Raw genomic sequence first — 27,109 nt, forward strand, 5'->3', positions numbered from 1 at the left:
GTTGAGGAAAAACTCTGGATGCTCAGGCAGCAATGAGTTCTTACATGAATATGACTCAAATTTAGCAATACCATATATAAACTAGGTCTAAACATTAAAACTCGATACCTCCAGTGGCCGACTACATTATTGTCACAAATACATGGTGTGATGATTACAAAAATGAATACAAATGAATTTTTTATATCCATGAGTTTATGCTTCCAAAGAGACTGGCAATATGTAAAAAAAAAAATTGAATGCTCAGGAATTTGATACCATACTGCACTGTACTGTACTATTGGATCAATTTTTCCTAATGTTGCTTAACTTCCACAAAAGATATGCCATCTTAAAATAAGCCTAAACATTTCATTTTATCACTTAAATCATGCAGATTAACTTCTGATAATCTATCATTTATGTACCATTTGCCTTTTATGAGTATAGTTTTTTTTAGTATAGTTTTCATGTAGTTATGAGCAACAAAACAGCAGATCACGCAAAATTTAAACGTAACTGACAATAACTTATATGGAAGCATCTTCACAGCAAATTACCATACAATGCATTTAATCTTTTCTTCAGTTCTGTGATTCTACTGTTTGAATTTAGGGCCTCATGCATGTTAGAATATGACTGTACTTCTTGAGTATACCACCTGCTGTACTTTTGCTGGCTACTCTTAAATATAGGGTTTTGTGAACTTCTCTGTCTGGATTGACTTCAAGCCATGGCCCTATTCCTCTCATATTGCAGACTAGCTGAAATTACCAACATGAGCCCCTTGTACCAGGCTCAAGGATTTGTTACATATATATGTATATATATTATCTATTATATATAAGTTCTTATTTTTTTTTTGACTGCACTTCACTTGTTTTAAACCATGCATGATGTGATAAGCCTGACAATGTGGGGCTACTATACTTTTTCTCTGAGTTTTCTGACATAGCTTTTTAAAATTACAACAAAGTAGATAGAAGCTATTGATTCCTTGAATCCCTAAAATTGTTGGATTTCTTTAAAAGATGCAAACTTAATACTTGCTGCAAGTTCTTTTGATTTAATAGAGATATGGAAGAAAAATTCATACTAATATCTCTGAGAGTCGCTGCAAATTATCTGTGCACTAACCTCATATGATTCTGAGATTCGGCCTTGTCCTCCAAAGCTGCTTTCCCTGGGGTAACCTTCCTAAACTCTCAATGAACAAGTAAAACATCACAGAGACATATTTGCCTAAAGCTCTCAAACTACTGTTATTATAAATTTTATTATATACATCAGCAAGGATTCACTGAAATGAGATTATTTGGAGAATAAATTTTATTTTTCCTTAAGAACATGTTTGAAACAAACTACAATGTGGTGGCATGTTGGGTAAAAGTAACCTGAATACAACATTTAAATTTGACTTGGCATGCTTGCCTGGCTAACTGCTCTACCACTTGCATGCCTCTAGCCCTGATATTTTTTCCTGAGTATTCTAGTGATGGAATCTAGATGACTATCATCCCCAAGTTGTCTTTGAACTACAGTCCTCCAGATCTGTGGCTCCTGAGTAGTTAGAGTCAACCTGTATCCTTATTTCAGCATTCTGTTATTTCCCAATTAGAAAAATGTATATAAAAGATGCAGGGCACTGGAATCAAATACAGTGAAAACAGGGGTTGTACCATGGGAGAAAAACAAAATAAACCCCTAGTACATTATAAATATATTAAAAAAAACAACAGCAAGAAAGATAAAACCACTTGGGTCTCTAACCTGGGGTTCATTTCAATTAATATCATCTTACATGGTAATATGTATTTTGAGATATTTTGAGATTCCCCTTGTCCTGGACATATAGTACTTATTGCAAATAAGGGAAACCATGGGACCTATGTTTCTTTGGGTCTGGCTTACTTCACTTAATATAATTTTCCCAAGTCTTTCCATTTCCTAACAAATGGGGTGGTGTCATTCTTTCTGATGGAGGCATAGAATTCCACTATATGTATGTCACATTTTCTTGATCCATTTATCTACTAAGGGGGTATCTGGGTTGGTTCTATGTCTTAGCTATGGTAAATAATGCAGTGGCACAAAATCTTATTGAAAAAGTCTGTCATTTACAGATTTACAACCAAATATTGGTATTATCACCTATCCATATTGGTTTGTAAAACCTGCGGGATTTATACACACATACACACACACTCACACTCACATCATGTGTAGGCACATCTGTGTACCCACACATACACACATCCATGCACACACACACACACACACACACACACACACACACACACACAAACATGTTCTTTCTTAGCCTACTCAATTAACTTTTCACATGTACTTCCTTTCATATATAAAGTATTTAAACCCTTGTGATCAAGAACTCCATAATAATCATTTTCACATTTACCATCTCAGCAATATTACATTCTTAATACATATAATTTTGATAACAAACCAAACAAATCTTATGGGAATGTATAATTAAAGTCCTCACTTATAGATAGGGAAATAGAGGTTAATGAATTTTTTCCAAGATCACAAATCTAATTAAACCTTAGAGTGAATAGAGTGAATAGTAAAAATATAAGCAGTGCTTATTAGTTAGTATCACTCAAGAGTTTTACTTACTGTTTACATCATTTAATCATTATATATCTAAACTGTTGGTGTCATTGGCAGCCCTGTTTTACAGACGAGGCATACAGATATTTGGTTACACAGTTTATCTCTTCAGGCTGGACCCACACTCATTTACCAATGTGGCTTGCACAGTCCAAAGCAAACTTATATTCCCACTGTAACTACCGAAGACAAATTTAGATCTTCTATATCTCTATCTATCATCTTTATCTCTCTCTCCTCCCATTCTCTCTCTCTCTCTCTCTCTCTCTCTCTCTCTCTCTCTCTCTCTCTCTCTCTGTGTCTCTCTGTTTCCCTCTCTCTTTCAGGCCAAATCATATCTTCACTCTCTCTACCAACCTAACGCCAACTTACATCTATCTCCCGTTTGCCTAACTAAGGCTAGTACTTATTTCGCTATCATCTTTATAACAGTATATATAATGGCATTTCCCCTGGCAAGATGCTTGGAACACTGAAGCTCACCAACTCTTTCTCATGCAGACAAAGGAGCAAGAGACTATTCCTTTCCCATTAGCCAAGTAAGGGAAATTGAATTTGCTACTAAAAAGCCAAAGAATCCATCTGGATTATGGGTGTATATGGAAGAGATAGCCAGACATCATGCAGACATAAACTCTGAGGTCAGCTCTAGGTTCACAGTGTTACTTTGGTTATCTGTTAATTACTGCACTGTCCTCCCCGCCACCGCCTCTCCCTTTTATATTCTACTAACTTTATTTAATTGACTGTAGTCTTTCCTTTCCCCAATATGATTGGGATTTGTATGAGGAAAAGGACTTTAGCACAAAGAAATTGGATGCTGCAACCTAAATAAGTTACTTACATGTGAGCCAGTTAATAAATTGGTTAGGAGTGAAGGCTTTGGAGTCAGAAGAGCAATACTTAAATCTTGGCTCAATCACATACTAATTATGTAACCTTGGGGACCAATTAATTTTTGCCACATGCTCTAATTTGCCAAGTTGCGGAAATAATAACAGAGATTCCATAATGTTGTTTCAAAATTGATTACAATAATGCATGTAGAGAACTTGAAACATTCTCTGGTATATATCAAATAACCCTTATTTGATCTTTATTGCTAATAGTTATTTTAATCTACATTGTGATGCAGATCCTTGGATGGTATTGTCACACAGAAGATAGATAAAACTGTACATATGTCATAATGGTAGAATTCCTAGTGGAAAACAATACTATTTCTGAAATGATATGACAGAAAAGAGCCTCAGTGATCTTTCCTTGTTGTTTGCACCTAACAAAGTGAGTGGAGATGAGGTTGTTGAAGCTCACCCTTCCATCTGGTCTCCCATATTCTCTAGCTCACTGATCCATGGACAATACAGCATCCTTCAAAGGTGCGGGCATGATGGTTAGGTCCCTGAATTGTGGTTTAATCTCTGCACATCAGGAGATTGTTTTCAAAGCACATGGTGAACTTTGGCTTAAAACGTGAGTATGGATAATGTTTAGACCTTCAGGAGATACAAGCCATCATTTATAAAATGTAGTTAAACACATTTACACACTTGTAAGGCAATAGGTAGAAAAGATATATATAAGATACAATACCTTGCATACATTATGGTTTAAATGTTAGTTGTACTTTTATTGTGTTATCTTTTTTTGTTAATTGTGAAAATACCGTATAGAGGGGTTACAATTACAGAGGAGTTGCAAGGTAATGAGTACAATTCTTATCAAGCATTGTTGCCTCCTCCTTTGTTTCCCCTTCCCATCCCTCCCTATCTCCCCCTACTCCTGCTCCCCCCCCCCAATCCTCCCCACCCCCGGCCAAAATTGTAAAGTTTGTTTTTCGACATAACGTCTTGTACATCTCCTTGTTGCAATGGGTCCACCTGTATCCCTATTTAAACAATTTGTTTTTTCCCTTCCCCTCCACAAATTATACCAACATCAAATATAGTGAAAACAGGGGTTATACCCTGGGGGAGGGGCATACAAAGCAACAAAGAAATCATCTTATAAATATGTTAGAAAGAATCACAAGAAAGAAAAAAAACATTTGAGTCCTTATCTTGGGGTTCATTTTGCCTAACATCAACTTATCTGACTGTTTCTGCTTATCTCAGACATATACTAGTTATTGCAAATAAAGGAAACCATGGGACCTATGTTTCTAAGTTGTAAAATCAAGCACAAGTCAATCTTCCTTACAAGAATGAAGGTATGCATCCATGTATGGGTGTACATGCATATACACATGTATGCATATATTCATAAATATATACATATATCACTATATATGCAAGTATAATATATATATATATATATATATAATTCAAGTAAAGCTTGTATATATGTCTCCAGAAATTGTGGCTAAAGTCATTTTCCTGAAAGGCTGGTAACAGCATACTCTAAAATCCTCTTGTGTGTATGAGCAGGCAACCTTTCTATCATTCAAATCACACTGCCTGACATAGACCACAAGCAGTACAGCTATTGCACTGACCCCTCCAAAAAATGATCTCGGCTTTACTCTGGAGATCCATTTGTCATCTCCACCCTTCCTTGCCACAAGTTAAATGCCATTAGACACAATTTTGTCATCTGTGGCATTCACCTGGCATGGGAAGTGCTCCCAGGTGCAGAAGCAGATGCATAATGGGCTATTTGCAAATGGTCCGTTCTAAAACCCAGCTCCATGGATAAACACTAGTAAACAATGCCAATGCTTTCTCTTCCCTTGGTTCCAGTGTAAGTTATCATCCAGGAAAGAGAAAGACTGTATCTACTGTGAGGAGCATAACTAAAGGAAATATCAAACAGGGTTGTGTAGCAGCATTTCCTGGACATTGTAAAGGAGAGAATGCAAATCCAGGCATTCTTCATGTTAAGCCACGTAGCATGGAATGCTTGTCCCAGGGATATAGAGAACGAACTAAATATGGCCTCAACAAGAGCTCAAATGAGAGCTCTAATTAAGTTAGATCATACAAAGGTGAGGCTGGTTTCATAGACTCCAATAATTGCTTAAGACACGAGACCAGATAGTTTTTAAAAGTATACTAATAATCAGGAATACATACAAGTAAACAAACAGATATGTACAAACACAGGGACACATACTTCTATGGCACAGAAAAGAGATGAACATCTACATGGCTGAAAGTTCAAAGACTTATTGGCCCCATTACGAAAAATACTTGGAATTCATCTTGACCATCCATAGTAAGTAGTGCTTTTAAGCAATGCTTGGCACCAAGACATGCATTAGTAAAGTTAACTTTAATATTCCTTTAATGTCTACATGAAGAAATGCTTTAGATGTTCTTTCCTGGGAAGAACTGGATTTACAGCCCATGCAAATTAGGTGTGACACTCATCCTAAAATGCTGTATTTAAAATTCCACCCTAGGAAAATGTGAGCAGGAAGGGCCATAATGATGGTCCCAGGGTAGCCAAGGGTGTCTATTTCAGAATTACAGCAATGTGAATGTGAGGTACAAAGCATGACCTGTGTCACTACTGCCAGGTACATGGCTGGTGTGGCCAGCATCATAGAACCAGTAAAGTCCAAGGATGTTGGCAAATGCTTTTCAGTATGCAAGACAGTCTCAGCAACAAAGTATTATTATCAGGTCATTAAATGCCAATAGTTCAAGAAGAAGAAACTAAGGAATCAATCAGGGCATTAAAATGTCAGCTAGGCACTAAGTGGCTCATGCCTGTAATCCTAGCTACTTAGGAGGCTAAGATCTGAGGATACCAGTTTAAAGTCAGCCTAGGCAGGATAGTCTGTGAGACCCTTATCTCCAATTAACTACCAAAACTCAGAAGTAGAGCCTGTGGCTCAAGTGGTAGAGCATCAGTCTTGAGTGAAAAGACTAAATAAGATCCTGAGGGCATGAGTTCAAGCCCCTGTAGCAGTAAAGACAAATAATAATAATAAATAGTTATTGCTTTGCCATTAATATCATTCACATTTTATAAATCATCATAAAGGAAAGTATGAGATGGCACTGATTTTTTTTTCTAGTTAAACAACTACACAGAGCTTTAATCATGTGACTAGTGTATGACTTTCTAGTATGCAATAACAAGCACAAATGCAGCATGGAGTTAGGACCAACATTTGCATCTTCTAACTATCCCATCACATCCTTTTTCCCACATCTGCTTTCTTTCTGCCATCCGCAGTGTCTTTATGGATTTCGAAGCCAACCCTTTGCTGTTCCATGAGATGTAGCTCTCTCCATTCTATTTTCTCTCCTCTTTGTTTCTGTGCTTTTTCTCCTTGGCTTCCCACTAAGCTCATGAGCCTCAGGACTTATGCACCCAGCTCTGCTCTTGTCCTTTGGCTGCACTTCCCTAATGGGAGAGTTGGCATCACTCGGCAGTTGTCAAGAACATCTTGTTCACTTTCATGACCTCTCCTTTCACCTCTGGCTTTGAAGTTCTAAGGTGCAAGTTGTTTAGCACACACAAAAGACGTAATTAATCCCTTCTATTCTTCGAGAAAGGTTGATAGCATGCCAGTTCTTTTCTATGGCACAGAAACAATCTTTTCCTTTAAGTTTAAAATGTTTCTAGTATCTCTCTTTTGTATACTCTAGAGCTAGTTAACAGAAATATGGCAATTATTGTAAAAAGAGTAAACCTAGCAGTGGAGACTACCACATCAAATTCATATTTTAATTCCATTTCTTTCTTTCTCATGTAACCTTTTCTTTTGTCTGTGCCCCCTCCAGATGTTTGATCTTGTCTGTCTCTGCAACAGCATGAAAAAGATCTATTTTCACAAAAGAAATCACTTATCTTTGAAAGAAATATCAAACCTGTCTCAAGAAAGTCATGTCAAATCAATCCTAGAATGATGAACTACATATAACACCATGCTGATATACATGCATCAGCTTTTTCTACAGTTGCAATTAGCAGACAATGTCTGAAGCATCTTATCTCATTCTCCATTATACAGATGAAGTAAAAGTACAGAACTTTCTTCAAACTAATCATGACAATATAACACTGTATTTTATGTTATACAATTTAACACACTCCATCCATTAGTATTGACAAGAATGTTTTGGATGGGAACTGGAAAGTCAAAGAGGATAAAAGATACAATCATAAATCTCCATATGGGAGGAAAGATGAAGTTCATTCTATCCATAGATTTAGTTTACATACATTGATCAAGAAACAAATGCAAAGATTTGAATGTCTTGATTGTACCCAGGTTTCCTAACTTGGGGTGCTATAGTTTTCTGATTATCTATTAGTACCTCAATTTGAGTATAAGTTCTGGTCAAGTATTCTTAAAAATTGGAATCATTCTTAAGTCTTTAGCTCACTTATTAATGGAGCGGTTGTTTCTTTGAGGACATGTTGTTAGGGGATTTAATGTTTTGAGTTATCAGTACATTTTAGATATGAGACCCTTGTCTGTTGTATGGCTAGTGAAGATCTTCTCCCAATCTATGGGCTTTCTATTGATCTTGCTAGCTATGACCTTTGCCATGCAGAAGCTCTGCAACTTCATGATATCCCATTTGTCCAACCTTTCTTTGATTTGTTGTGTTTCTGGGTCTCTTTGAAGAAATTTTCGCCTGTGCCAAGGAGACCTAGGGTGTCTCCTATTCTGTCCTGTAATGTTTTCAGGATGTCTGCTTTGACTTTGTGGTCTTTGATCCATTTGGAGTTGATTCTGGTGCAGGGTGATATATAAGGATCTAGCTTTAGTGTTTTACAGGTGGTTAACCAATTTTGCCAGCACCATTTACTGAAATGGCTGTCTTTCTTCCATTCTATTTCTTTAGCTCCCTTATCAAAGATTAGTAGCCTATAGGTCTGTGGGTTCATTTCTGGGTTTTCAATTCTATTCCATTGGTCCTGAGGTCTGTTCTTATGCCAGTAACAAGCTGTTTTGATTATTATGGCTTTGTAGTAGAATGGCCAATCGACACATGAAGAAATGTTCAACCTCCTTAGCCATAAAAGACATACAAATCAAAACAACATTGAGATTCCACCTCACCCCAGTTAACAAGTTGTCATGTCCAAAATGAGCTTTACAATGTCAGTGCGGGGAGTGGGGGAAGGGGTGGGAAGGAGAAGGATTGGGATTGGGGGAGAGGGGGGAGGCTGGGAAGGGAGGTGAAGGGTAAACAAAGGAGGAGGCTGCAATGCTTGGTAAGAAATGTACGCATTATCCTGCCCATGTAATTGTAACCCCTCTGTACAGTATGTTCACAAATAAAATAAAATTAAATTAAAAAAAATGGCTACAATCAAGAAATCTAATAACAACAGATGCTGGAGGGGATGTGGCCAAAAGGGAATCGTACTGCATTGTTGGTGGGAATGCAAACTTGTTCAATCACTTTGGAAAGCAGTATGGAGGTTCCTCAAAAGACTCCACATAGAGCTCCTCTATGACCCAGCAATCCCACTTTTGGGCATTTACCCAAACAATCACAAACAATACCACACTAAAGCTACCAGCACATCTATGTTTATTGCAGCATTATTCACCATAGCTAAGATGCGGAACCAACCCAGATGCCCCTCAGTAGATGAATGGATTAAGAAAATGTGATATAGGGGGCTGGGAAGGTGGCTCAGTGGTAGAGCACTAGCCTTGAGCTGAAGAGCTGAAGGACAAGGCCCAGGCCCAGAGTTCAGACCCATGACTGACAAAAAAAGACAAGAAAATGTGATACGCTCTCTCTGTCTCTTTGTCTCCCTGTCTCTCTGTCTCTCTGTCTCTCTTTCTCTCTCTCTCTGTCTCTCACACACACACACACAATGGAATTTTATGCCTCCCTCAGAAAGAATGGCACCTCCCCATTTGTTAGGAAATGGAAAAACTTGGAAAAATTATATTAAGTGAAGTAAGCCAGGCCCAAAGAAACATAGCTCCCATGGTTTCCCTTATTTGCAATAACTAATATATGTCTAGGATAATCTTTCCAGAGAAGTAGAAAAGGTCAAAAGTTATGTACATATGACCATATAAGAGGATACTAGGTGAAATGAACCGCAAGATAGGAACACAAGAGGTTTTATCTTTGTCACTGTTGTTTTTAATGTACTATGTGATCTTTTCATTCCTTTCGTATGTTATTCCCCGCTGGTATAACCCTTGTTGCCATTGTATTTGATTCTGGTGCCCTGAATTTTGTATACACATTTTTGTAATTTGGGGAAGGGAAGGGAATTACAAAATGCTGAAACAAGAATGCAGGTTGACCCATTTTAGCAATGAGATGTACAAGACACTATGTTTAAAACGAACTTTACAACTTGGGGAGGGGAGGGAAGAGTTGGGGAGGCATGGAGGGAATGAATGGTAGGGGCAAAACAAAGGAAGGACTAACAATGCTCTATAGGAAATGTACTTAATACCTTACTCATGTACAGTAACCCCTCAGTACAGTTTGTTTATAATAAATATATTAAGAGATTGAAATCATGAAGTCATTCCTAATAAGAATTAATACTGTATGTTATCAGTATTTTATCACATTTTTTCCACTAAGATTGTACTTCTGTCCTTGGAAAAGGTAGCCATCATTCCAGATGCAAGTCTTCATACCTCTGCGGTCATCCTGACTCTAATGTACAGTGAGTTAGAGGGCCATGACTTTCAGTAAAAGAAAAATGAAAACATGAAACCTAAATTCTGGTCCTGTTCAACTGGAAGATAGCTTTGTAAACTGAGGTAAGTTCTACACACACACAGACACACACACACACACACACACACACACACACACACACACACACACACACACACACACACACACACCTCTCCTATGTCCTTGCTTATGAAATGAATTTGGGGATCATTATAAATTAATTCACGCAAAGTGAATTAAAATGGATGCACAGCAAAATAGATATTCTCTAGAAAATCTGACTCGTTATATCTGTTTTCCTATATCTCAAGGAAATATCTCAGTGTGCTTTTTTGCAATGCAGTGTACAGAGGGAACACTACCGCCCCTCCAGATATTTAAAATTTTTTCAACATATTTTTTCTGCTTCCTAGGTAGTATGTAAAACAAACCAACTAAACACCACTCAATATACTAACAATACCCTGGAAAATGCCCTTGACCTTTTCTCTCATTTTCCTTCTTTCTCCCTCACCTCTCATACTTCTCTCCTTTATTTCATCATTTTTCTCGACATATCTTCCGTCTCTACCCCCTTTCTTATAAAGTCATTATCTCAATAAGGACTTTTTTATCTTCTTACAATTACCTTTATGTTAGTATTCCCAAGTTTTTGATGTCTACAAATGATTACACTACAACCAGAAGCCTCATGAACTGACTCGCTTAAATATCTTAAAATGCAAGCATGTTAATCCACTATTCTATACCCTGATCGCTTAACTTCTGCATGCCCCAGTGCCTCTTCTGGTCAGCAGCCCCAGCATTGCTGTACCCCAGCATTTCTAAATGGTGACCACTGCCCCGTGATGTGTGCTGAAGCGGAGCTGAAGTTGCCCAGCACAATTTCAGACTTGCTAATTTCTCCCTTCACAGCTTAGCTCCATCTATTTATCCAATTTTTAAAATTGTGGCCTTGGCATACCTGCCTGAGGGTAAGAGGGTACAATTAAACACATCAAAAGAGATCCACAAGGCATAGTGATTATATAATTAATCATTTTTAAGTAAGATTAAAAAAAAGCTTGCTGACCTAAAAACATCACATGTTGAGAAAGGGTTATTTTAACAGTTTAAAACTATTCATTAAAGCTATTCATTATTTAAACTTTTTTCTTCTGATGTGTGTGTGTCTGTGTGTGTGTGTGTGTGTGTGTGTGTGTGTGTGTGTGTGTATAAGCTAGCATATAACAACTGATTTTTTTTATGTCAATCCTTTCCCTCAGTATATTTTCCCACTGGACACATGTAATGATTGCTAAATATTTATAAGAATGATCTCCATGTAGCTTTAGTTAAACAATACCACTGTTAATTAGGAACATATTGTACTAGAAATCTTTTCATTCTTCCCTCTTCACCTTTAATATCCAATTGGCTATCAATGTTTACACTTTTACCTCAGACTTTTTATATACATATCCTCTTCTCTGTGCTCACCAAGAATGCACCAATCTAGGTTCTATTTTTTCTCTTGGACTACTTTAACAACAATTCTTGTGTGTGTGTGTGCTGGTCCTGGGGCTTGAACTCAGGTCCTGAGCTTTTTGTTCAAGCATTCTATCACGTGAGCTGCAACTCAACTTCCAGTTTGTTTGTTTTTTTGGTGCTTAATTGTAGAGTGTCATAGACTTTCTACCTCAGCCTCCTGAGTATGGAGGATTACAGGCATGAGCCACTTGTATCTGTCTGAAACACATCCTTTGTAAACAGACTAACCTCCAGCCCTTCATCCTTCCAATCTGCCAGTGTGGTATCAAAACAAGAAAGTAATATTGAGAGTGTGTATGATAGCTGTATATTGTATGCATGTAAGAAAAACCAAAATGAACTCCAGAAATACTGTAAAATTAATTAGTATGGGCTAATCAAATGTGAGAAAAATCAGCAAATAGAGATAAATACATAGATAGATATTATTGCAATTCATATTGCAGTTCATTTCAAAATACATTGATGTGTTCATAGCCTTCTCAAACTTAAAAACACAATTATTCCTAAAAGTCTCTAGGATAAAGATAGAGTGTTAAAAATAACACCTTCTTTTTTAATATTATATTCATTATTGATATATTTTTTAACCTCATGTCTGTTCTACTGAGGAATTGAACCAGGGTTTCATGCATACTAAACAAACACTTAACCACTAAGCCATATTTCCAGCCCCTATTTATTTATTTATTTATTTATCTATTTACTTATATTGTCAAGGTGATGTTCAGAAGGGTTATATTTACATAAGTAAGGTGGTAAGTATGTGTCTTGTCAAACTTGTTACCCCCCTTATTTTTTTCTCCCACTTTCCCTTCCCCAGTCCTCTCCCTAAGTTGTACAGATCATTTCCAACATACTGTCTTGTGAATATCACTGTTGCATTGGTTCCCCCCAATCCTTTGTCTCACCAAATAACTTCTTAACATGGCCAGTTTCCTTTTATTGTCCACACAACGATTCATACATGACCAGAAGAAATAGTATAGCCTTCAGTCACATTTCCCATCTTCCTTCTTTCTTTTTATCTTGGTTGTCATCCTCCTTGAGTCTTTCCTCGTCCTTCCTTCATAAGTACATATTCGTTTCCACTTACTAGGCAAGAGCCCATTAGAGTCAAGCCAGTAGGGACCTTTCCTCTCGCTCAGGTTGTGCATTGGTGAAGTAATTACTTGCTGATCTATTAAACTATGCTCATTTGTAGATACCACTATTATGTAGTTTCTAATATCATTCTGCTTTTGTTTATGAATCTTTAGGTACATTTTACATGGCTTAATTTTGTTTGCATATAAGCATTGTAAAATTGGTGCCATTACTCACTTTTATATCTTCCAGATGTTTTACTATCTTTGGCACAGAAAAGGCACCAGATCCATAGTAATAGATCTAGCTACTACCCTTTGTTTTCCTTATGAGTAAAAAAATAAAACATCTGGTTAGGTGTGAATAGTATAGATTTATAAATGATAAAAAAATTCAATGGTACATTGTAAGAATATACTTCAATTTTTTTCATATTACTACTCTATTTTATCCTTAATTTAATACAAGAATGTATTCTGCTCACTCATTTTTGGAAATGTGTTCCATTTATACTTCTTTTCAATTTTTTCAGTCAAGTATATCTGCTAAAAGGAATGGTTCATGAACCTCATCTTGGAATACAAACATTATTTAGTGAATTTTGAATTGCCACTAGCTTTGATAACACATTTCTGTAATTTTTTTTTTTGGGGTCCGCTCGTGGGGCTTCAACTCTGGGCCTGGGCGCTGTCCCTCAGCTCTTCAGCTCAAGGCAAGCACTCTACCACTGAGCCACCTTCCCAGCCCAACATTTCTGTAATTTTTCATGAGTTCCCATGCCTTAGAATTATGCTTGTTAATTTTCAGGAAATCTTACAGAAAAATAATGTAGATGGGAAAAAATAAAAAAAATACCTAAGAACTCGCAGGGTCACAGAGAGATATTAAAGTGTGTTTTGGCATACATAAATAATATTTATTTTAAAAACTTTCCAGGATTACCTGCAAGCAAATAACAGGAAAGGATGAAAAAGGGGGCATGCTCTCTTTTTATTGATTTATTTTCTGTAATGGGAATTTATGGACAAAATGATGACAAACAGTTTTCGATTTGCAGTGCCATTCCTCCTTCTATATAGTGACCCAGATTTTAAGTTGTGAATTATGGACTCTAAATGGCTCCTGCCTAACCTATCGTGAAGTAGATAAAGTTCATGAATTTGATTCATCACAACTAATAGAAAGGTGTGCTAATTCAATTTACACATCTGGAAGAAAGAAATTATGTTTTGGAGCAGACAGTTTCTCATTTAACAATTATATAGAGGCTGGTCTTCTATACAATTTTTTGAATGCTTCGCTTCAGGCAAAAAAGATATTGCACATATTTGGAAAATCAAGTTAATATATTTTGACCTTTGGAAGTACAATTAGTGTGAAGAATTAGAAAAAATAACCTGTGATATATATTGAACACACAAATGCATATTTTGATATTTTCAATGATGTAAAAGAAATAATAAGAAGAAAGACTAGATGTCAAATGGTTTAAAAATTACTATTTTATAGACATACAATTCATTTTAAATAGACATATATGTATATACAGATTGTCCTTGATTTATGATTTTTCAACATTTAGACAATGTGAAAGCAATATATATTCAGTGCAAATGATACTTTGAAATTTAAATTTTGATCTTTACCTGGGCTCGAGGTATCAGTCAGCCACAGGTTCACAGTGGTAAACAAAAATCTAAAGTGTTGCCTGTGTTCTTTGGTGCAGGTTTTCTGTTGAATAATTTTGCCAAAAGTACAACATAGGCAATCTATATATAATTAAGGTACATGAGGCTAACTTATTATTTTCTCTGGTTAAATTTATTAACTTCATTTTAATGTTTTTATTGTAAAAATAATGTGCAGAGGGGTTACCGTTACATGAGCAAGGTAATGAGTACATTTCCTATTGAGCATTGTTACCTCCTCCTTTGTTTTTTCCCTACCATCCCTTCCCTCCCCATCCCACCTCCACAACTCCTCCCTGCTTCCCCGCCCCCCACAAGTTGTAAAGTTCGTTTTCAACATAGTGTTTGTACATCTCATTGTTACAATGGGTAAACCTGTATCCTTATTTCAGCATTTTATTTCCCTTCCCCTCCCCAAATTAGAAAAATGTATATGCAAGATGCAGGCCACCCCCATCAAATACAGTGAAAATAGAGGTTATACCTTGGGGTAAACACATACAAAAGAAGCAAAAAATCACATAGTACATTTTAAATATGTTAAAAACAATAGCAAGCAAGAGGTAAACAGTTGTGTCCCTATTTGAGGGTTCATTTCACTTAACATCATCTTATATGGTTATATGTACATAGCTTTTGAGCTTTTCTGCTGTCCTAGGCTTATACTAGTTATTGCAAATAAGGGAAACCATGGTACCTATGTTTCTTTGGGCCTTAATGTAATTTTTTTTCAAGTCTTTCCATTTTCCTCACAAATGGGGCACTCATGATACTTTCAACATACTATGGGTTACCCAGTATGGAATCCCATCACAAATTATGAATCACATTACATGTACATTCAAATATGTATACATGTTTATATATGTGTTAGTATACAAACATAGATGCATATTTGCATTTATATACACATACTATGATTATATGGCATGTGGTTGTTTAAAATGCATTTTCCGGTAAAATGAAGGGACAGCTGATGTGTACAGATTGTATTGGTAGATTTGTTTGTCGAAAATATATATATTAAGGAAATTGATTTTTATTTTCCGCTGACATTTATTAGAATAGAAAAATAATTTCTGAATTATTCACTTTTGGCTTGTACTCTTCAGTTTCATCACAGGCTTAAATCTTTGCAACAGACCAGAGAAATCACAGGCCACTGATGGCAAACCCCAGCTTTGACATTGACTGGCTTGACCCTAGTACAGCTCTTAACTTTTCAGAGGAAGTTTCATATATTACAGATAACAAAACAAACAAAGGAGTTATCTATCTGGAATGGTATTTTGATGGCTGACATAGATAAATATTGAAAGGTTCATTATCACCCTTGTGATTTTAATATTGCTGTTCCGGTATGCTTTTATAATTACAGTCACTTCAAAACTTAATTCATTGACAACAATTTCAAAGACTTATAAGTTGCAGATCTGTAAGTATATTGCTTATATATGTTTTATTTTATTTTTACATTTTTGTTATTGAATGGTGATACTAATATATCACAATTCCATAAGCCAGGTTATGAGTATAATGCATGTTTATCAATGTACCCCTTCCATATTTCTCCCCCTTGATTCCCACTTTCATCCCTACCCTCAAATTATATAGGTTCAATTTTTACATCATAGACATTGAATATGACTGCATTTATTCACCTTTCCTCCCTCAGTTAAAAAATTGTATTCAGAAGTATATGTTCCCAGGTTGTTCATAGAGTTTGAGTTTAACTTAAATTTAAAATTTTGTTTCATGTCCTTCTCAATGTCACTAATAACTAAATTCAATATAATTTATCAAGTATTATTTTATTACCATATCTGCTCTACAGAAATGATCTACAGTTATTAAAAGATGAGTGAAGATGTTTGATATTATTTCTACCATCATATTTTTAAAGCAGCTTGAAATGCAAGGCCATCCAAGAATTCATGCAAGTTCCTCTAAATCTATAATGTTTTCTTTTTATCACATTATACTTCTAAAATTACATGGGGAAATTAAAAAGAAAACCTTGAGACCTGAATTTCTATATTATGTAAATGAACAAGTGGGAAATGAGTATCAGTTAATATCAATGAAGCAATCATTTTATTAATTTGCAATTCCACATTCATTTTACAAATATTATAAGATTTAACTCAGAGTTCCACCTGTATACTTTCTGATATTTGAAATCTCTGCTCTAAATTAGCATGCATTTCTCATCCAAGTGGTTTTCAGACCCTGATTCTTTCATCTCTGGAATAAAAAAATGTCTTGTATCTCCTTAATATTTTAAAAGCTATCAGGTATATTTCTCGCTTGCTTAGTTACATATATCTTTATACAAACTTCTGATTGAATTTTTCCTACAAGATTTATTGATGTGAGAAGGGGCATGATTTCTTGCCCTTAGCATGTAGTACCTGCAATGGTGTAAATTCTGGGTAATACTCACAGCAGACATGATGAGTTCTCCCCCCAAGTTCTGGATCTCAGCTTTCACTTGACTGCAGATTTTCAGTTGGTGGGAATAGAATTTAATCTGTTCGAGATAGGCCAGCAAGTCCTGTTTGCATGATGGATCTGGACACTAAATATGCATGAAAGATAAAATAGGAATAGCAAGGTAAATAAGGGGGTAAATACAGGCATTGTGGGTATTTTACAAGGCAGAAATTTTTCCACAAGAACCATTTCTTTTCGGGTCAAGCCCTTGTATTCTGATATGATATGTATTCTGGAAGTGGTGCTGTGGCTCAAGAGGTAGAGCACTCGCCTTGAGCTGAAGAGTGCAGGGACAGAGCCCAAGCCCAGAGTTCAAGCCCCACGACCGACAAAAAATAAAGTCTGATCTGATATGTATTCTGATAGTGCTCCTACTCTCAGTCTGATTTATGTGTTTTTCAAACTTAATTATTTCAGATGATACAAAAAATGGTAAAGGAAATTTTAGTCATGAAAAGTTTTGTAAAATTACTGCCTTTTATCTGGTTATAAAGTTTATAAACTTTTATAGTTATAGTTTTAGGAATACATTTTTAAGTCAATCTAAGAATGTTTATATATAACTATTACTTTACCTAGAAGAAGTATTAGAATACTTTTGGGCCCACAGTTCTTCATTGCATCCCTATTATTTTATGGGAATAAAAATTAATCTGTAACACAGTTTTTATCCCCTATTACTTTCAACTTTAATCATTCTTCACTGCTTCAAAGGAAGTCATCTCTACTTTAGAAAGCAGCTATGATCTAATTGGGGACAAGAAATGGAGAACAGGTGTTTCAGAGGTCAATTCTGAGATTCATCATTGTATAGAAAATACCTTTCGTTAGGATCTAATCTGCACTGTTTCTCCTATATAATAATTACAGCTTTATACAAATCTTCTCTAAATTAATTGTACTATTTTGACAGCACTGCAGTTTGATTAATGGTACTATGAAGCCTGAACAAAATATAGCAATTTTAGGTTTGGATTGCATTTTGTCCGGGAAATGTGTCAGCAACTCCCCTTGATCCCCTTGGGCTCAAATTCCAGGAACAACCCTCTAAGGTAAATTCCATTAACTACAGCTAAATTCCAAATGTTCCTGCAAGACAAAGACCACTTGGTCACAGCTCAAATCATCTGCTTTAGCCAGTCATTTTGAAGAGCATCAACTGGTTACACTAATCATCTTTTAGAATTATTTTATGATTTTCCCGCGGTGTGATAAGATTTAAGTGTGCAATGATGCATAGAAGTCCCTAAAAACCCTATAAAAACCCAGCTAGCGGAAGGGTCGGGGCTCACAATTTCTGACCTGCTGTGTCAGGAAAGGTTTGTGAGTCCGGCTTGAGCTGTAATAAACGACTCTCGTGCATTTACATTGGCGAAGGCTCCCTGGTGGTCTTTGGGGGGGGAAGGAGTCTACGGCCTGGTACTTCAGTACTTTTAATAAGTTTTCATAAAATATATATTTATACGCAAAGTGATTTACATACAAAGATATTCATTGACACCTGTAATAGCAAAAACTGGAAATAACCTAAATATATTCCAATCAGGGAAAGGCTGTGAATTTATCTTATAATATAACACAATATATTCTCAGGAAACTAATGTTATCCAAGGATAGGGAAAATGTTTCCAGTAAAACATTTGGAAAATTTCCAGATTAAAAAAAAACTCATTATTTAAATTTCATACACAAATTGCAATACATTATATAAAAATGTCAGTTCCAAACATGCTGAAAAAGACATTTGCTCAATAGACATGACATGATCTTTTCATTTTCTCCGTACGTTTTCTGTGTCATGAAGTACACATTAATTTTATAACTATAAAATGTAATTTAAAGAAAGGAGCTTTATTCTAACTCAACTGCAAATTAAAATGTAGGATGAAAGATGAGAAAATACTCTTTCATTTCTACGATTACCCAGGAAAGTCATCCCTTGACATCTACTTGGGATAGGTTTCAGGACCTATTTGGTCACTCTAGTCTTAGGTTGATCAATTCGCTTGTATAGAATGGCAAAGTGTTAGCATCAAACCTGCATATATATTTTAACCTCCATTCAGATGACTTACAATGCCTAATATGATGCAAATGTTATACAAGTAATCATTACATTACATTGCTTAAGAAAAGGGACAAGAAACAAACTAGCACAGAGCCCACCACTGTAAAGGCTGCCCAAACACACTCATCCGCAGGTGCTTGACTTGGAGGAAATGGAATCCCTGCACACCGAGGACTCAGCTGTAATTACTGAGATGGGATAACTGTTCATGAATACATTCTTCTGCAAAAGTTGCATTCGCATGCTTGATGGCCATTGCCAGATTGACATGTGATCGCCATCCAAACAGCTAAGACAGGAGAGGCACAGCATGATGTTGACAGTAAGGAATTAAAGATGATCCTTAAACTCTCGAACAGAAATAAATTGTAGCTAATTAACAGGAAGACGAAAAGAAAACAAGATGAGGAGGAAAGAAAAAGGCAAGAAACAGAAAAAATATTGATTTGGGTGGGAGGGTTTTGGTCGTGGGGCCTGAACTCTGGGGTTGGGCTCTGTCCCTCAGCTCTTCAGCTGAAGGCTAATGCTCTACCACTTGAGCTACAACGCCACTTCTGGTTTTCTGGTGGTTTACTGGAGATAAGAGTTTCACAGACTTTCCTCGGATCTCAGCCTCCTGAGCAGTTTGGATTACAGGCATCACCTACCAGTGCCTGTCCTAATTTTTTATAGAGTTCTATTTCTACATCTAGGTCTTGCTATATTAAGCTATGTAGGCATATCGTCTTACTCAATTGCCAATAGACACAGGTATTTTGCAGATGAGACATTACCTAAAAGGAAGAATAAAAAAAGATATCTTGGGCTCCGGTGGCTTACCCCCATAATCCTAGCTACTGAGGAGGCTGTGATTGGAGGATCACAGTTCAAAGCCAGCCAGGGCAGAAAAGTCCACGAGACTCATCTCCAATAAACCACTAGAAAATCGGAAGTGGTGCTGTAGCTCAAGCAGTAGAGCGCTAGCCTTGAGTTGAAGAGCGCAGGAAAGGCATCTCCTTGTTTTACCTAGACAGGAAATGATTTTGTTTGGTATTTCCTTTGTGTGAGGTGCTATGCTAGTTCTTGCACCTGCCTCATGCCTAGTATTCACAGCACCGATGTAATTAATCTTTTGATCATCATTTTGAACATTTGCAAACTAAATCTCTGAAATGTAAACAATTTGAATTTTGTTGATTCTATGTTACTCATATAAATGTACACCAATCTCATCTAGATAGTCTTAATTCAGGCACTTATTTTGTTCTTAACTGAGCAACTTTCCTATCCATTCTATGTGTCCCTGACACACAGAAGGTTTTATGTAGCATGCACTATTGTAGGTGCTTTGCTCTTTTGGGAATAATATGGTTCCATGAGGTGGGTTCTATTATTATTATGACTTAACAAAGAGGAAACGAAGGCATGGAGAGCTTAATTGACTTGCCAATATTATAATTAGTCAATTGTCACCTCAATTACTTGTAAATTGTAAGTTTAATTAGTGTGAAATTGTTCCAAGATCAATACCATTCAGATTAGGCATGGTGGTGGTATACCTGTCACCTTGGCTAATTGGAAGGTAGAGAATAGGAGGACTATAGTTCCAAGCCAGTTGACATAAAAAGTTAGCACTACATAATCTCAAAAAACAGCAGGTGTGGTGATTCAAAGGGGGTAAATCACAGTTACAGAAGGGGCATAAGGAGGAAGATCAAGTTCCTAACCATATGAACAAGAAACATGAGATCCTATAGGAAAATTAAAGGAAAAAGGCCTGTGTATGGCTCAAGTGACGGACTTCTTGCATGGGAGCCCAAGTCATTGAGTTCAAACTCCAGTATTATGAAAGATAAAAGGCAAAGAAAGAAAAAAAAGAAAAAAAGAAGCACTACTATTTAACTATTTGAAAAATAGAAGACTTTGTAAAGCAACAATTAGATCCTTGACAAACAAACAATGCTGCACTCAATCACATTTAAAGAAAATAGGTAGTCCCCCAAGAAACATGAGCCTCCCTCTGGCTTGACTTCAGAAGAGTCTATAATTTTTAAGAAAAGGACGAATATAGAATTTGAAATTGACCTTATAAAGTTAAAAATTCCTTGACCTAGATTCAACCTTCATTGACAGATTTGAAGGGAATCTTGGTTATGCCTCATGACGTCAGTCAGTTTAATAAATGAAGTATCAAAATGCATATTATTGAAAAATATATTATTGTCCAAATTGCATCAAAATATATTACTAGTATATTTACATCCTGTAAAAGTTATTAAAGCATTCCTTACCACTGACATTTGAGAAGATATTCTGAAATATTTAATTGCTATGGATCATATATATATATATATATATATATATATTCATAGGGTGCTGTATTACAATTTGAGGCACAAATATCCTATGCAATGATTCTATTCAGAAAATTTGCATACCTTTCTCCTCTTATTTCTGTGTATGCAAGTTGACTTCAGCTTCCTAGAAGCACACCTGAAGAACAAGTTTTCAATTTAAAATGCTCTTTTATTTGCAAATATTTTTTCATCACTTATATTCTCCTTTAGAAAAATGTCTATGCAGGTAACTTATCTCTTATTAATTAATCAAGTCTTTTCAAGTTTTTTTTTGCTACTGAGTAATTTGGGCTTATTTTGCATATTAATTCTTTATTCTATATTTGGTTAACAAAATTGACAACCAATCTACATTTTTAATATTTAATATTTATGTTTTTATTGCCTTATATTTATATTTTAATATTTTACTTTCTATATTTTTGTGTTGCATTGTATTTTTTTTGCCAGTCGTGGGGCCTGAACTCTGGGCCTGCGCGCTGTCCCTCAACTCTTCAGCTCAAGGCTAGAGCTCTACCACTTGAGCCAGAGAGCCACTTCTGGCTTATTCTGCTTATGTGGTGCTGAGGAATGCTTTCTCGTGCATGCAAGGCAAGCACTCTACCACTGAGCCACCTTCCCAGCCCCTGCATCATATCTTAAATATATAAAATTTTATAAGGGTATATATTTTTAAAATCTAATGTTTTTCTCAACTTTTATATTCACATATAAAATATTGATCTCTGGATTTGTACAACATTCTTGCCCTTGATTATATTTTTCCATATCAAACTTACATTATGTATATATGTACATACACACATATACATATATATAATATGAAGGGGTTGGTACTAGGATTTAAAATCAGAGATTGGTGGCTCAGCTTTCTGTTGGTTACTTGGAGATACCATCTAAGGACTTTGTTGGCAAGGATTAACTTCAAACCACTAATCTCCAGATCGCAGCCTTCTGAGTAACTAGGATCACAGAGATGAGTCATCAGTGCCCAACACAAATGCCCTGAAACTCAAAACATTTTTGAGTGTAATAAGTACTATTGGATGATCAAGTTAAAAATTCTCAATCACTATTAACATCAGATTCATAAAATTTTTTCAAGTTTTAATTATAAAGATAGGAGATTATAAATATTGTATAGTAGGAAGATTACTGAAAGACAGATACATCCTCAATGAATTTAATATTACTTTCTCTCTTAGTTCAATTTTGCTTGTTTCTCCTACATGATATCCACATAATATATAATTGATATGACTTCTCATACATATTCAATGCGTGTATGTGAAAATGGAAATTGGGTGGATGGAGTAGGTTTGGAAAAGATGCAGGAGAATGGTGAAAGGGATGACATTGATCAAGGTGCATTGTACTGACGTTGAATCGAAACTTTCTGTACAACTACTTAAATATAATTTTAAATCTCCTTTCAAAAAATTTAAATAGGGAACAACTGTATTCCACTTAAGCATATAAGCAATCAATGATTTGCAATCGATGAAAAGTATGTTCTGAAAAAGAAATTCATATGCATGATAAAGACAAATACAACTTGAAAACTTAAAAGTAAATGAATACCTCTGTCTGAAATTAATTGAACATCCCAACACATTAACAAATGAAACTGGCAGGCTGCTCAAATAAAGTTAGACATAAAATACATTCATACTGTAGCTGCTGCTTAGAAAAACAGAAGGAAATTAAGAGTTCAGAAGCACACAGCTCCATAAGAATTATACATGTCGGGGTTTTACATCTTTTTTGAGTTTTCTACTAATTACTGTGTCTAAAATATCAAAGTAAAATCAACACTTTAGTTAGGTTATTATCTTCCATTAATATAAATGGAGTTAATTTGGAGCCAAAATAACATGAAGATATTTATAGTATGCATTTTAAATAGTTAAGTTTTCTTAGATTAATTGTGCATTATTTAATCTATTAAAATCATAAAATGTAAAAATAATCTGATTATCATTTAGGACACATATCTAATACAGGAAAACGAATCCCCATTTCTCTAGCTAATGGTTGAGTAGCAAGGGGCAATGACCAAAGTCATTTGCCTTGTCCATTTGTACAACTTAAGGAGATGGGAAAGGAAAATCTAGGAGAGAAAGAAGGAGTGGGTGACATTGTTCAAAAGGAAATGTACTCATTACATGACTTATATAACTGTAATCCCCCAGTACATCACCTTCACAATAAAACAAACAAACAAACAAATAACTTACCTGGTTAGCTATCTGCCGAGCGAGAACATCCATTCTTGATCCTGATTCTGATATCAGTTTAGCTGCATAGATCACATCTGTTGTATGCTTTAGTGGTCCTTTCCCCCTGAAATAAAAAGATACAGTGGGGTTCCTTAAAAGTAGATTGGTCTACTTGATATACACACACATCTACATTCACATATACAGAAGATTTGTAATTCCAAATACTACAAATCAACTACACATAATTTGGTCTTAATGTTTGCCCCAATTAGACTTTAGTTGTAAATTTTTTTTAAAAAACTTTTTAAATGAAAGTATATTGTTAGGAATCAGTAAACACTACCAAAAAGATGAATTCCACTGAATTTTTATTCTCTGTTTTCTTTTTTTTCTTTTTTAATTTTTTTTTAGGATTTTTTTAAATTGTGAAAATACTGTACAGAGGGGGTTACAATTACATGGGCAAGATAATGAGTACATTTCTTATCAAGCATTGTAGCCTCCTCCTTTGTTTCCCCTTCCCATCCCTTCCCATCCTCCCCCCCACCCCACCCTCACCCAATCCTCCCCGGACTCCCCCCCCCCCCCCCACCAAAGTTGTAAAGTTCGTTTTCGACATAACGATTTGTACATCTCACTGTTTTCTATTATAACAAAATATGAATTATTTGAGATATAATCTTGGTGGATCTAAGAACTAGAGGCAAAAGTATTATTCCTGGATTGGTCAGGGAGAAAGTGTCTAAAAGCATGGAGCTTCTGCCTGGCGTTTTGGTACTGAGTTCATGCTGTTGTTCCAAAATGTCTTTTAGGATATACTGATGTTGAAACCAAGCAAAATGTATTACTAAAGCAAAGACTGAAAATAGTAATACATGACACAGACATGAACATGTGCATCTGATAACTATTGTAAAGATTTTTTTTATTGTGAAAATACTGTGCTGAGGGGTTACAATTACATGGAGTACATTTCTTATCAAGAATTGTTGATCCACCTGTATCCCTATTTGAACAATTTGTTTTTACCCTTCCCCTCCACAAATTATACCAACATCAAATACAGTGAAAACGGGGGTTATACCACGGGGGAGGGACACAAAAAGCAACAAAGAAATCATCTTATAAATATGTTAGAAACAATCACAATAAAGAAAAACTCTTTGAGTCCTTATCTTGAGGTTCATTTCACCTAACATCAACTTTAAGATCATGAGTATTTATGGTCACATATTAGATTGGAAGTTTGACTCAAATTTACTTTAGAAAAATTGTCCCCCTGTCACATCTGGTACATTCCATCATGCCTGCTGTTGTTTTATAATTGGGCCAAGAGGTTTCAAGGTTGAGCTGCTTACTGAACTTGGGTCACAGGTGTTTTTAGCGCCCTTTTAACACAGGATGGATTCTGTCCCTGCATCCCTTCAACATAGGCATTCATCCTTGACCTTGAGATAAGTATTTTCAAACACATTTGTATCCAGAGAACTTGTTTGTCCAAGTGGTGTTTTTTTTTGTTTCCATCTCTCTCCCACAAGGATGAAAAGGTTTATATATATATATATATATATATATATATATATATATATATATATACTTTTGGGGGGAAGAGGGAGTTGGGGGAAGGTGGCAGGGAACATTGGCAAGGTCATAATGAGAGCATTCCTCTCTCTTCTTCTATGTCCCTTTTATTAAAAGTTGCAGCTAAGAAGAGGCTATAAATTCTTGGGCATCGTTATCAGTGTTTGTGTGATTTTTATGAACACATTCATTTAATATAGTGTTTGTCTCTGGATTTCTAGCTGGGATCTTCCCTTGCCTCCTTTTCTCTGATTGTCGACCTCAGTACTGATCAGAAGCTAGGAAGAAAAAATTAAAGTTATACATGTTATACATACATGTGACTCATTTTGATTAGTAAGGTTAATTTTAATATTTCTCCTCTTAATCCTTCTTTTATGGTATTTCAATGAATTATATGCTGTCATTTTCCTATTCTATCTTCTCAATAAGCAATTCAAACATGTTAAGTTGGACTTAAGAAATGTGCATAAATCAAATTCTTCCAGCTGGCCCTGCAGTGGTCCTTCCAGCTTCAAAGAGTAGTTATCCTAAGCTTACCTAAGGAAATCTATTTACACTACTTCAAAGGATAATGCGGATCACACTGCTGCAACAAATTAAAACAAAAATTCTCCCAGACAGAAATGAATGTAGGCTTGAAGACAATTCATCACAAATACTACAAAAGTACATTCTCTGTTCATCTCACATAATAATGCACTCTTGCACTGGAAAAATAAACCTATATATATCATCAAATCAACCACAGCACAGGAGCCAAGCCAGTTATACAGCTTGTATTAGCCAAGAGAACACTGCAGTTGGAAAAGCAAAATGATGGCCTGGACGTCTTCATAAGATCTCCTTGTCTGTTGGATCTCATTTTTTACTGCTTAGTTCTGTCACTTAGACATGAGCCTAAAAAGGAAGAGTAGACCTATAGGAATAGAATCTAAACTAAGAAGATGCCAAGAAAAAGATTACTATTCATAGATTTTTCTCTACTTCGTTTATTTTTTTAAATTTCTCCCTATTCTCCCTAAGTCTATTTTCCTCCTCTCAAGCAGTTGCTACTTTCTAAAGTAACAGGAAAGCAGCAGTATTTGGTTTTAAATGTGAACTTGACCTTTACCTCTTTCTCTAAACCCAAATTGCATGTGGAGGCCAATCGAGATCAATAATCTCTCTGTGCCTCAATTTCTGCAGTGTTAACAGCAGCACCACGTAGAGACATGAGTATATTTTTGTAAAGTGCTCTGAATATTGCTTTAAACAAAGGGAGCATTGGTAAATACAACTTGCTACCTTACAACCATTTTGGTGCACAAGGCCATGGAAGAAAAGTTGCATTGCTTTCAGGATTTTACAGGGCAGGTGACAAAGAATTCAGGGCGCTTCTTATGATTCTGAAGCAAGTTTCCATTTGATCTTTTGTGACTGATCAATTTGATATTGATCTCAGAGGAACATTGCCACAGAGGAAAGTGGATTCTGGCATTAGCAGGTTCCTATGAAAAAGACTTGAATGCCTCCAGGACTAGATCAAACAGTTGGAGCTCTACTCTGAAGCTAGAAACTGTGTGCAAATGAACTAGGTGGGATAAGATATGGAGTTATTTATTTTTAAATCTTCTCTTCTCTGAAAAAATGCCTAAATTAATGCAGCTGTTCTTCCAGTTACACTGTGTCATCTTCTTTTTTCTTAAACTCTGCTAATTTTTAATTGCTGTTCCTTGCCCCTAGCGAAGAATGAGACACAGAAAGGAGTAGATCACTAGAGCAACTGTTCTGATGTCTCTGAGGGGAAAGTGAGAGAGAGGAATGCGATGGATGGCAAAGAAACATTTTGCGAGGCCAAGATACAGTAGAGTTCAAAGCAGGAAAGGGA

The 27,109-nt window shown here is 35.8% G+C and overlaps 1 protein-coding gene across 1 annotated transcript in view; it reads right to left on the reverse strand.

The window, feature by feature from the left end:
* The window catches only part of Ctnna3 (catenin alpha 3), a 1,268,549-nt gene that overhangs the window by 15,358 nt on the left and 1,226,082 nt on the right, over window positions 1–27,109 (reverse strand). Inside the window, exons 15-16 of the mRNA XM_042696520.1 lie at window positions 23,674–23,779; window positions 16,983–17,117 (exon numbers count right to left, since the gene is read on the reverse strand). Of these exons, the coding sequence (XP_042552454.1) occupies window positions 16,983–17,117; window positions 23,674–23,779 (241 nt within the window). The remainder of the gene's footprint in view (window positions 1–16,982; window positions 17,118–23,673; window positions 23,780–27,109) is intronic.

This window comes from Dipodomys spectabilis, unplaced genomic scaffold (assembly GCF_019054845.1).
Source record: "Dipodomys spectabilis isolate Male_0828 unplaced genomic scaffold, ASM1905484v1 ptg000207l, whole genome shotgun sequence".
In the NCBI taxonomy this organism is placed as follows: domain Eukaryota; kingdom Metazoa; phylum Chordata; class Mammalia; order Rodentia; family Heteromyidae; genus Dipodomys; species Dipodomys spectabilis.